The sequence below is a fragment of the Ooceraea biroi genome, chromosome 14, assembly GCF_003672135.1.
Source record: "Ooceraea biroi isolate clonal line C1 chromosome 14, Obir_v5.4, whole genome shotgun sequence".
NCBI lineage: Eukaryota > Metazoa > Arthropoda > Insecta > Hymenoptera > Formicidae > Ooceraea > Ooceraea biroi.
This window is the reverse complement of record NC_039519.1, coordinates 6114578-6127325: the sequence shown is the minus strand read 5'-3', so window position 1 is coordinate 6127325 and position 12748 is coordinate 6114578. Positions and strand designations below refer to the sequence as shown.

General features: G+C 45.7%; 1 protein-coding gene across 3 annotated transcripts in view; it reads left to right on the top strand.

The window, feature by feature from the left end:
- The window catches only part of LOC105283299 (homeobox protein homothorax), a 429006-nt gene extending 416909 nt beyond the window's left edge, over positions 1–12097 (top strand). For 2 of the 3 annotated variants that reach the window (XM_026975099.1, XM_026975098.1), the window contains exons 13-14: positions 6592–6757; positions 7083–12097. In XM_026975099.1, the coding sequence (XP_026830900.1) occupies positions 6592–6755 (164 nt within the window). In that variant the 3' untranslated portion in view covers positions 6756–6757; positions 7083–12097. The remainder of the gene's footprint in view (positions 1–6591; positions 6758–7082) is intronic. The other variant, XM_026975100.1, reaches the window with a different exon arrangement.
- Positions 12098–12748: the final 651 nt, after the last annotated feature.

The window sequence follows — 12748 nt, the reverse complement described above, 5'->3', positions numbered from 1 at the left end:
TAAACCTCATCGAATTGACCCTACTCCGGCCTTATAGTCCAGGACAGAAATAATGTCCTTCGTCCTGCCTGGTATCCGGGCTGCGGATACTGGAGACTCAACGAATTCCCCGGATGACTCTGAAGAGCTGCGTACAGAGTCCCGACGCCGTAAGAACAGCCATTAAGGCAGCGATAATAGCCAGCGATAATTCGCCTTTGTTAATTAAAGCGTAACGAGGCGATAGCTCAAAGGTCTCATATAGCGGATCCGGCTACGCGATCTTCATCTTTGATCCTCCGCAATGCGACTCATGATTTATTCGCAGGAAATAATTCCCGGAGCGCTTAACAGATCTCAATTTTATCTTAAGGCAAACTCGACGAGGATTTCTTTTATTACTGCGCCAAACTCGATTAGTTAATCACGGTATCTCTATTACATAAACTTTCAATATGAAATATGTATGATTACTGCAAGGACTCCTCTTTCTTTTTATTTATCCATACCAAAAAAAGCTGCATTTAAATCATTCAAATGAAACCATTATATGTATTTATTAGGAGTGTGATTTAGTTTTGAGGGTTTTGCAACAGATGGCTGTAGTGTCAGTTTGTTCCAATAGCTGTTTCCGATAACTGTTGTTTCTTACAGTGTTGACATTATCCATGACATTTAGTAGCATTGTAGCAATAGATGCAATAACAGTCGTGTTTATATCATCGTAAAAATGCAACTTCCGAAACAGCATTTTCGACATGCGTTGCTTTTGTTTTTTAATCAAAAGAAAACTGCGGCTGACGGTTATAGAATTCTTGTGGAAACTTATGGTGATTCTGCCCCATCAATTAAGACGTGTGAATACTGGTTTAGGCGCTTTAAAAGTGGTGATACTGATGTCAAGGACAAAGAACGCTCGGGACAACCAAGAAAGCTTGAAAATGCAGATTTCCAAACATTATTGCACGAAAATCCAACACAATCCACTTCAGAACTTACCAGAGCATTAAATGTTGATCGTACAACAGTTACCAAACATTTACATGAAATGAGAAAAATTCAGAAAGAAGGGAAATGGGTTCGACATCAATTATCGGAAAGTGCCATTTGAACATTTGCATTTCGTTGATCGCCAGGCAAAAAAAGAAGAGTCTTTTGTCTCGGATTGTTACTGGGGATGAAAAGTGGATCTATTTTGATAATCCGAAACGCAGAAAATCATGGGTGGATCCAGGCGAACCATCAACATCCACTCCGAGACGCAATATTCACGGTTGAAAAGTAATGCTCTGTATTTGGTGGGATAGTGTACTATGAGCTGTTAAATCCGCATGAGACTGTCACGGCTGATCGTTATCGACACCAATTGTACAAGTTGAAGCAAGCATTGGACCAAAAACGACCACCAATTGCGAGTAAACGACGGAAAGTGATTCTTCTTCGTGACAACGCTCGACCTCACGTTGCGTTATCAGTGAAACAAACACTATTAGAGCTCGAATGGGAAGTCTGACCGCCCCCCCGTATTCTCCGGACATTGCTCCATGCGATTATTATTTGTTCCGGTCGATGCAACACGCTTTAGAGGATACACACTTTCATAATTTGGAAGAAGTGCGAAAATTCGTCGACGAATGGATCAACTGAAAAGAAGAGTCTTTTGTCCCGGATTGTTACTGGGGATGAAAAGTGGATTTATTTTGATAATCCGAAACGCAGAAAATCATGGGTGGATCCAGGCGAACCATCAACATCCACTCCGAGACGCAATATTCACGGTTGAAAAGTAATGCTCTGTATTTGGTGGGATAGTGTACTATGAGCTGTTAAATCCGCACGAGACTGTCACGGCTGATCGTTATCGACACCAATTGTACAAGTTGAAGCAAGCATTGGACCAAAAACGACCACCAATTGCGAGTAAACGACGGAAAGTGATTCTTCTTCGTGACAACGCTCGACCTGACGTTGCGTTATCAGTGAAAGAAACACTATTAGAGCTCGAATGGGAAGTCTGACCGCCCCCCCCCCCGTATTCTCCGGACATTGCTCCATGCGATTATTATTTGTTCCGGTCGATGCAACACGCTTTAGAGGATACACACTTTCATAATTTGGAAGAAGTGCGAAAATTCGTCGACGAATGGATCAACTGAAAAGAAGAGTCTTTTGTCCCGGATTGTTACTGGGGATGAAAAGTGGATTTATTTTGATAATCCGAAACGCAGAAAATCATGGGTGGATCCAGGCGAACCATCAACATCCACTCCGAGACGCAATATTCACGGTTGAAAAGTAATGCTCTGTATTTGGTGGGATAGTGTACTATGAGCTGTTAAATCCGCACGAGACTGTCACGGCTGATCGTTATCGACACCAATTGTACAAGTTGAAGCAAGCATTGGACCAAAAACGACCACCAATTGCGAGTAAACGACGGAAAGTGATTCTTCTTCGTGACAACGCTCGACCTCACGTTGCGTTATCAGTGAAAGAAACACTATTAGAGCTCGAATGGGAAGTCTGACCGCCCCCCCGTATTCTCCGGACATTGCTCCATGCGATTATTATTTGTTCCGGTCGATGCAACACGCTTTAGAGGATACACACTTTGATAATTTGGAAGAAGTGCGAAAATTCGTCGACGAATGGATCAACTGAAAAGAAGAGTCTTTTGTCCCGGATTGTTACTGGGGATGAAAAGTGGATTTATTTTGATAATCCGAAACGCAGAAAATCATGGGTGGATCCAGGCGAACCATCAACATCCACTCCGAGACGCAATATTCACGGTTGAAAAGTAATGCTCTGTATTTGGTGGGATAGTGTACTATGAGCTGTTAAATCCGCACGAGACTGTCACGGCTGATCGTTATCGACACCAATTGTACAAGTTGAAGCAAGCATTGGACCAAAAACGACCACCAATTGCGAGTAAACGACGGAAAGTGATTCTTCTTCGTGACAACGCTCGACCTCACGTTGCGTTATCAGTGAAAGAAACACTATTAGAGCTCGAATGGGAAGTCTGACCGCCCCCCCCGTATTCTCCGGACATTGCTCCATGCGATTATTATTTGTTCCGGTCGATGCAACACGCTTTAGAGGATACACATTTTGATAATTTGGAAGAAGTGCGAAAATTCGTCGACGAATGGATCAACTGAAAAGAAGAGTCTTTTGTCCCGGATTGTTACTGGGGATGAAAAGTGGATTTATTTTGATAATCCGAAACGCAGAAAATCATGGGTGGATCCAGGCGAACCATCAACATCCACTCCGAGACGCAATATTCACGGTTGAAAAGTAATGCTCTGTATTTGGTGGGATAGTGTACTATGAGCTGTTAAATCCGCATGAGACTGTCACGGCTGATCGTTATCGACACCAATTGTACAAGTTGAAGCAAGCATTGGACCAAAAACGACCACCAATTGCGAGTAAACGACGGAAAGTGATTCTTCTTCGTGACAACGCTCGACCTCACGTTGCGTTATCAGTGAAAGAAACACTATTAGAGCTCGAATGGGAAGTCTGACCGCCCCCCCGTATTCTCCGGACATTGCTCCATGCGATTATTATTTGTTCCGGTCGATGCAACACGCTTTAGAGGATACACATTTTGATAATTTGGAAGAAGTGCGAAAATTCGTCGACGAATGGATCAACTGAAAAGAAGAGTGATTTTATCGCGGTGGAATCGATCTCTTGCCAGAAAGATGGGAAAAAGTTATAGAAAACGAAGGAAAATATTTGGATTAAGGTATTCATTCATTATCATATTTAAATACATGCGTTTTTGAGCAAAAAAAGCCTCAAAACTAAATCACACCCCTAATATATTATATTACTTCCGACAATGGGATCTAATCATGTAACGAATATTAACGCGCACGATGTGCTACGTAAAAAGCATTTCTATAGCGCATGATAGAACAGAGTCGAACAATCGACTTGATCCAATCGAATCGAATCGCGCTCGTCCTGGTATGAGAAGGACTCCGTGCATCGCCGCGAGTCTTAACGACTTGCAATTTGCGGGCATAGAAAGGGACGACTCCGCGAGAGAAATCCTCGCGGACAACACCGGACCATCCCCCGCGCACCCCTTGGCCGCTACTCGTGGCCGGGCCCCTCTTCGTAGCTTCTCCCGTCGACATTGCACCGTTGCAAAGAGAAGAGCGATTCCTTAATTTCCCATATTGTGGCTCGTCCCGGCTATCCTGGGGCGCCCCGCTGCGTTATAGCGTGGTTTAATCACACTACAAGCGCGCATCCCTCGTTAGCGGGATATCGTACCCGCGGTGGCTATAATATGAGGCTACATTCCACGCGGCGGACGCGCCGCGAGATACGGCATGCCGTACAAGACATTTCCACCGCTCGGGAGCGGCGTTTGGGCCTCGACGTCGCCGTGTTGCGGGATCGGTAATAACCTTTCGGCTTCTCGACTCGCTGGGAAACGTCGAGCGAATTGCACGTCGGACGGGTAGCGCTCCTTAGTCAGCGCGGTGTTACGCAATCTTCGGACAAGCCTCTCGCCCTGAGACTTTCTGGGTATGGTAATTTCAGTTTTGCCTCGCGGATCGAGAATTTTAGAGTGTTATCGGTTTTGTTGGTAGGAAAGCTGTCCGAGTTTTCCATTCTTCTTTACGTAGTCACATGATACTATAGCACGGTCCTTTGTATCAGGATGTGTATTCGCGTTTTTGAGAGACCACAAGGAGATGCGTCGTGGCGCCGCGGCTGCTGAAAACGCGTCGCTGTGGATGTCACTGGATTTATAATGATCCTTCGTGTTCGCCGAGTAGGAAGCGAGGAGGAATGGCGGGGTCCCAGTCACGTCGAAGAAAGAGCCGAGCGCGCGCGCTCGAAAAACACTCCTGAGGAAACCGGAGAAAGAGACAGGGCTCGGGCGGAGGGAGACGCTCGCAATAATTGTGATTTACGATTCGGTCGCTGGCAAAGGAAAGCGCGGCGAGTCTGTTTGAAACGATGGCGACGCACTTCGCGGAGCAGAAGAACTCGTCGGCGAAACCGAGACCGAGGGGAAAGAACCGACGACCGTGCGGCGACCGAGGGAGGAAGCGAGATCGACGGGCTTCCTGCTTTTTGACAAATCGCTGATGGAAAATCCAGCGAGCTGTGGGAAACCGCGATACACGGCGTTCGCCGGCTCGCCCCCGTCCTGTCCGTGAGAATGGTCCCAACAGTTGCCAGAGCCTTAATTGGCGCTCTTTTCCGCAACCTCCTGAAACCGGCGGTTTAATTAGCAAAGCTCGTAACTCGGTTTCGCGCAGGAATACAGAGAAGCCTTATTAGCGTTAACTATATACTCACGGTACACTGCCGATCGATGTACAGGCGCACCCTGCCATGAGATATCACATATCTTTGCTGGTGAACGCGCTAGGACAAAACGCGTCTCTCATACTTAATTTGCGGAAATACCCGGTGGCGATCTGCCGCGCCGTTTAAAGATCACGCACGGTTGATATGCGCGGCTTGATAGGTCTCTGCGCGACTGTGTGCGATACCGGAGACGAATTTTAGCATAAGAAAGGCTTAGCGAAACGTTTCACAATGGCGGTGGGCCCTTCGCGCGTTTCAGATCTCGGCGACACTCATTTATCCGTTTCGCTCTCTCCGTCCTCATCTCGCTCGCGTCGTCAGTTTCGGTTGAGCGCGTATTGGTGCGGAGGGTAGGACGCAATCAGTGCCCTTGATTTATCGTGGCAATATACATTAAGATACCGACATTAAAACTAGGGGAGTCTCCCGTGGATTCCGAGGCTCCATTACCGCTTAGGAGAGAGAGAGAGGAGGCTGTCGTCACGTTGCATCGAAATGCTCGAGCGAGATTGAATTCTCAGCTGCGCTTGATCCGTTCGACGTTTTCCTGAAATTAATGGCGATCGATTACTCGCACACGCGGGAATACGTTCCTCCTTGCTCGTTAGCAATCGCGAAAGCAGCCGCGGTTTATTAGTGTCTATTCCTGCTAACACTGTTTGAATATATTAACGTTACTGATAATTTTGAAGAATCATCGTAATAATAAATAATACAAAAGAAAGATGAAATAAGAAGGCACTATACACATACATACACACATGTCGATGTCGTCAACGTCACAAGAAAACTACTGAATTTTCAGAATATTATTAAATTGTCAAACTCTGTACATTAAATTGCAAATTTATTCTTGCTTCTTGCACCTTACAAATTGATAACATGTTTTTAATCAGAAATGATCAGAGAGCTCGAAGGAGACATATTTGTGTGTCGTCCGTACGCCGGGCGAAAAAGATAAGCTAAACAGCTCTCGCTGATGCCGAGAGCAATTCGAATTTACGGTACATATAAGTCTCCGGAGTTATCGGGGACGTGATCGTGACTTTGGCGAATCGCATCACACCGCTCGCCGTGCCCCCCTCGACGCGTGCTCCTCTCGATCTCCTGCCGTCCTGCCTCTTTGCGACGGAGGGATCCGAGTATCGAGTGGCCATCGAGTTCTCGAGTTCCTCGAGAACTTTGGAAGGGGTCACGACGAGCTTGTCCAGCACCCGCCTGCCAATTACGGAACAGAGATCTAACCGTAGTAACGTGTAGTGTTTCCACCATTGTCTGCAGGACCGAGCGGGGCGTATAGTCCTGATGCGGCGATGGGCTACATGATGGACGGACAGGCGGCCAGTATGATGCACCGGCCGCCGGGCGATCCTACCTTCCACAATCAGTACCATTATCCAGAATATTATGGACATCACTTATAAAGGTTCGTATTATGCATTAATACCCCGTGGTCACTGTACTTTGATTGGTTTCATTGGTTTCATGTCAGAATAGTAGTTGCTCGAATCGGTTTACAGTTTGTTGAAATAAAAAAAAAGAACAGTTAATTGTAACGACACTTTACTCGCTATTAAATAATTCGTTGTGGTATTGTCATGAATAATTATTTGTACACTACATTTGCATTTGTGTAAAGTAGAAAGAAATATTAATACAGTTCAATATAAATACTTGATCTATGTAACTGTACTTCTACGATCGAGATAAAGTGGCGTTAGATTGAGGATCGCCAATCTTGCCTGTTTCAGGGGTGCTAATGAGATGGAACGGACAGTGAAACGACGGTTCGAGCGAAGCGTGACGGATCTATCCGTGCTCCAACTGGCGAGGACCAGAAACGGAGAATAGTGATGATCCGTGGGGGACGATCCAGGCTACCATCGTAGCCCCGATGATTTCTTGCCGAACGTTGCAGTCCGTGATACTCGGGTGCTCGGGGATGCGCGGTGAAAGACACGTGGAAAAGAATAGGACAAAGAGATTCCCGACTCAAGGACGAAGATCGAGGCGGCTGAAATGCCGCGAGGGCCGACGAGCGGAAGATCGTAGAACCGTCGAAGGAAGAAGGACGGTTACGAGACGCGGAACGAAACGGCTGCGGAACGCACGACGCGGCGACGCACGAAGGACAAAGGGCACGAGGTGGACGAAGCCGCGGCTTGGTCCGGCGAGTGACGCGCGGCCGCGAAGAAATTCATGTGATTGTTCTTTGTACAAATATCGCGGTAATATTGTAGTGTGATTGAAGAATTTAAATGTTAAATTTTAATACGGTCGCGATCGAGATATATTAATGAGATGTAAGTGATATATAGGCAATTTAGCGGGCATGTACATTAAAAAAGAAGGAAGCAACCCCGATGCTCGCACGGAAGAGAATACGTTCAAGTGCATAGACCACGCAAGGAGTATAAAAGAGAATACGACGGAGCTACGAACGGAAAAAAAGAGGTTGGGAATATATATATATATGTATATGCACACACATACATATATATATTATAAATAAATATAAATAGCGTCAAAACGAGAACGAAAAGAGAAAGAAGATTATTATTAGAAGGTATGGAAGATGTTTAAAGGTATATAAAAGAAGACGGACGCTAAGACAAGGTTTAGACCGAATGACATCGACGCGTGTGCCGGACTCGAGCGTCGACCATTCACTTGCATATATATAGGAGACATTAAAATTTGTACAGTTATTAATTATAAATGAATTTACTAATTAAAGGAAGAATATATTATATATATATATATAAATATATATATACATAACGGAGTAAAACGTGTGGCCCCGGTTGTAATATAAATCGAGCGTTGTAGTTGGACTGACAATGAGACGTTTCATCGTCTATTGCCGACGCGCGTACTAAGCAAAAGATTTCTGCGCAAATCGAGAGAGAAAAGCGAGACGCGAGTGGCACGAGTGAGAGAATACGCGAGTATAAACGTGCTGAGGGATTTCTAGATATAAATAAAAATGGATATAGATACCTGCGAACCAGAGAGAGAAAGAGAGAGAAAGAGCGAGAGAGAGCGAGAGAGAGAGCGAGAGAGAAAGAGAGAGAGAGAGGATTAAAGCTCTTCGTCGTGCACTCGATGACGCAGCGATATCTCTCCGAGAGTCCCACCCTCTAAGATCCCAACCCAATCCAACCCCCCGCACCCACACAAGTGACATACACGTACCAAGATGCAATACTTTGCGGAAAAACACACACACATACACACACACACACATTTACTCGCGACTCATAGCAGTCGATCGTGAATTTATACACAAATCTTTGACTTTTTGTTTCGACCTTCCTCACTTTTTTTCCCTTTCATTTTTCACGCGCTCGTTTTCGTCATCGATCCCAATGCCTTCACTATTTTCGTTACTTCAAGGATTTGTTGTACGTTTTTGTTAATATTGCGAACGTCATTGTTTTTTTGTTCGATAACATTAATTTAAAAGGTGCACAATCGAACGAAGCAAGAAATAGAACGCAATCAATTTCCAATTTGTACTTATCTCTTCCAATCGCTTGTCCCTCGTTCCCCCATTACGGTATTGGAGGAATCTCTATATTTCTATACGAATCTTATCGCGCGCGCGTCTCTGATATACGTAAATTGATGTTAGCGAGCAAACGATGATAAAGAGTAAGGAAGAGGGAGGAAGGAACACGCGAGTGAGGGGACAGAAGCGAGGAAGAGGAACGTTTCCGAAGAAGGGGAATGAATATTCGAGAGAGACCTTTATAACGCGATACGCCAGACGGAGCCATGATTATTAAGAGGGAAAAATTTTAATGAAATTAAAACGTCGATTACACGTGAGAGCGAATTCACGACGAATAAGGGTACGAAATAATAAAAACGCCCCTCGTTAACGTCACGCGCGTCACGCGAGGACGCGTGTCTCGTTGATCTCCCGACGATCGAGACACGACGGTTCGTTCGGAAGGATGGATCGTCGGCGTCATCCTCTCTGAACGACGAGACGAGAGGACGACACGAGTAGAGGGAGAGGGAGCGAGAAGAAAAAGAGAAAGAGCGTAAGACAAAAATTTTATCGATATTTTCAATACGCCCGCATACACGCAAACAAAGAAATCTTGTATAAAAATTTTAATGTAACACACTGCTCCTGCCGAGAGCCGGCGGCGCGTCGGCGACGCGTCGGTGTTCCTCACGACATATCCCACTCGAGATCTGTCCCGAGAACGATCCTGACGCAGGATACCGCGCGCAGGAGGCACGAAGAAAAAACGATCTCGAGAGATCGCTCGGGAGTCGATCCCGATCCCAACCGCGGCTGAAGAGGAACGCCGGCGTTTGCACGTGGTGCCTCGCGCGATCGGCGTTCTAGTATACTAAACTAAAAGAAATAAATAAATAAAAGATAACCCACGTATACCGAAAGACTCAGGTGCGAGAAAAGTCAGTATAGTTACGGTCCTGGTTAAATCGGAAGAATTACTCGAATTCGTAAGCGACGTACGTCGCTGCGAACACACGCGTGCGTCGCTCCCGCGCGCGCGTGCGATCGATCGTGCGATCTTCGACCGCCCCATCCCCCGAGAAAGTAGGTAAAAAAGTGCGATCGAGGGGGCCCCATCGGCCGTACAGATTCCGTCGGGTCCTTCGACGCGGCAGCTTTCACGTCGGGGAAATTAATCGCGATCACCGCGACGGATGAAAACGGTATACGATAAGGCGGACGGAAATTGTATACGTACGCGCGCGAGAGATCGTGCCGTTGAGATTATACACGCGAGACCGTCGACGAGGATATCTCGGCGTGATGATGCCGATGAATTTTATCACTCTGGCAATCCTCGCATGCGCGTGCTTTCAGGACGTGCACGCCCGCACGCGCGCGTGATCTTCGACAAAAATAGAATTTTTATCTATAATTAAATAATTAAATAATTAACGCGAGAACACGAGACAATCACGAGAACCACACTTGATCGACGATGAACGATTTCCTCTTGTCGTCGCGCGCGGCTTGACGGACGACGGCACGTTTTTACGAATTGTATTTGTTGAACGATATATTGTTTAATTTTGTTGAGGCCCGTCTTCGGCCGTGCACGACGACATCTTAAGTTATACGCGATATCGTTATACAAGAGCGATCAGTTTCCCCGACGAAAGGTGACGCTTCAAGAGATCACAGCAATAACGTTCTCATACGACCGCGATTGCGAGATAAGCGATTTATCAAAGTCAATTCGGTTAAGTTGCAGTTTGATTATGACGCGAGGACGCTCTCGCCGATGTGAGGAAATTCGAAGGCAGAATGATCTTTTAGAGACCGCGAACACGAAGAAGATCGCACGATCGGGAACGCGCGCGGATGTCGGCATGAAGACCGGAGCGACCGGACGTCGTATTGGCTGTTCGTTTTATAAATGAGTTCACTCGATTGAATCATCGCCTTAAAAATGTATACGAAGTAACAGTAAGGTCTATCTAAGTAATAATCATGTTAGAGGGTAAATCGTAACAAAGATTTTATGAGCGGCGACACGAGCGAGACGAGGGCAGTAAGAGAGGAAGAGAGCAAATGCGTTTATGCGTACGTGCGGATGTGTGTGTATGCTGAGTGAGTGAGATAATGCAAGAGAGAGAGAGAGAGAGAGAGAGAGAAAGGGTGGAGAAAAAGGTAGAATAGACGTGAAAGTTACGATGAGCGAAAAACGTAGAAAATGCGTGCGTGTGTGCGTGAACAATAGCGATCCAGAGATGAAACAATGTATAATTATTGTGTAATTACAAACCATGGATGATGTAACGACTATGACGTCGACGATTGCGCCGCTGATCATAATAATGATGATGAGAACGACCATTCGTCATGACGTGAAGATCACGGCAATCATTATAACGATCATGAAAGCGATGTCAGACGATAACAGAATTGTCAAGCTAATACGATGATTGCGATGTGTATAGTAAGCTAAAAATTTATTATATCGGTATGGAACCAGATTTTTGCAACTGTTTGCGACCTACTGATGACCTTACTAAGGAGACACCGGTGACACTGCAAATAAATTAAAAAAATGAACGAAATGAATTGTGTTCTGCTTTGTAAATCGTATCGCTCTTCGATATTAACTTACGATTGTGATAGCGAGAGAGAAACGAAAGACGGGGAGTGAGAGGGACGAATGAACGGGAGAAAGAAAGGCAAGATGACCGATGGGGACGCGTGCGAGTGAGAGAATGAGAGGTAAAATGTGATTACGGTATAGTTATGTATGACAGTCGAAAATCCTTTCTACGTGCTTATCGCGAGCGGAGGGGACGCGCCCGCTCGTTGCCCGGATTGTACACTCTCGCGTATACGAAAGATAAGATATCGTGAAGAAGAACGTGAAGGTCCGCGAGGCGCTGGTCAAGAGTTAAATATGGAGGATCGAAAAGCGGAAGACCGCGCGTTGGTGTAAAGTATTAAGTATTATGGGACTACGTGCATACATATAGCTGTACTAAAGGGCGCAAGCGTCTCGAGCCATCACACACGTACACGTACACCCGCATTACAGACACGCGTACATACACGAGTACAAGGCATACAGAGACAAAAGAAGTCACACTCGATCTTTTGTGTACTTGAACTGATCAGTTATGTTTCATTCAAACTCACGGATCGAACGTGACGACGACGAAGGAAGGACGATGTCAAAGCTGGTCTATGTTAGAGAGTGTCCATTGTATAGTGTTTTTTGAAACGTGAGCATTAAATGCTACATCTTGTGTACACCCGTTGTGTCGCACTTCATTATGCAATGCTCGTGAGAAAACGTCGCGACGTTGTTGATGCTGAACGTCGGTCAGTCTTGCCTCCGAGAAAATACAAGCTAAACTCTCTTAATTCCGATAGAACTAATTGTGCAATAATTTTTCCAAGATGAAAAGAGACGAAGTATGCTTTTCTCAAAATACAAACTAATTTCCAAGTGCTAAATTCCGAAATATTACAAAAATTATGATCTGAGCATCACACGCGTCTCGCGAATGTTGATCACGTTCCAGTACCTAAACTTCCTCCTTGAAGCTCATCCTGGGTTTTTAATTCTTTCTTTCAATTAGAACAAAAGTTGGCGAGAAACAAAGCCGAGTGTACTTGGTTAGAATGGCGGATGACATTATGACATACGTTTGGATGTCAAAGGCTGCAACGTGTCTCGTCGTTGAAGATTCGTGCGACAGTGAGGAGATGCTTCAGCGTCGCTTAACAGAAGGGTGATCTACAGAAGAACGTAAAATCTTGTCAGGACCGTCGAAGCGGGCGACATCGTCGTTTCAAAAAACGGCGGACCGCTCGTCGTATGACCGACGTTTTATAGCTTGGAGATCTTGGGCGGGGGAGATGGGCGGTGGGGTTGTTAGCGAGCTGTCGATGGCTCCG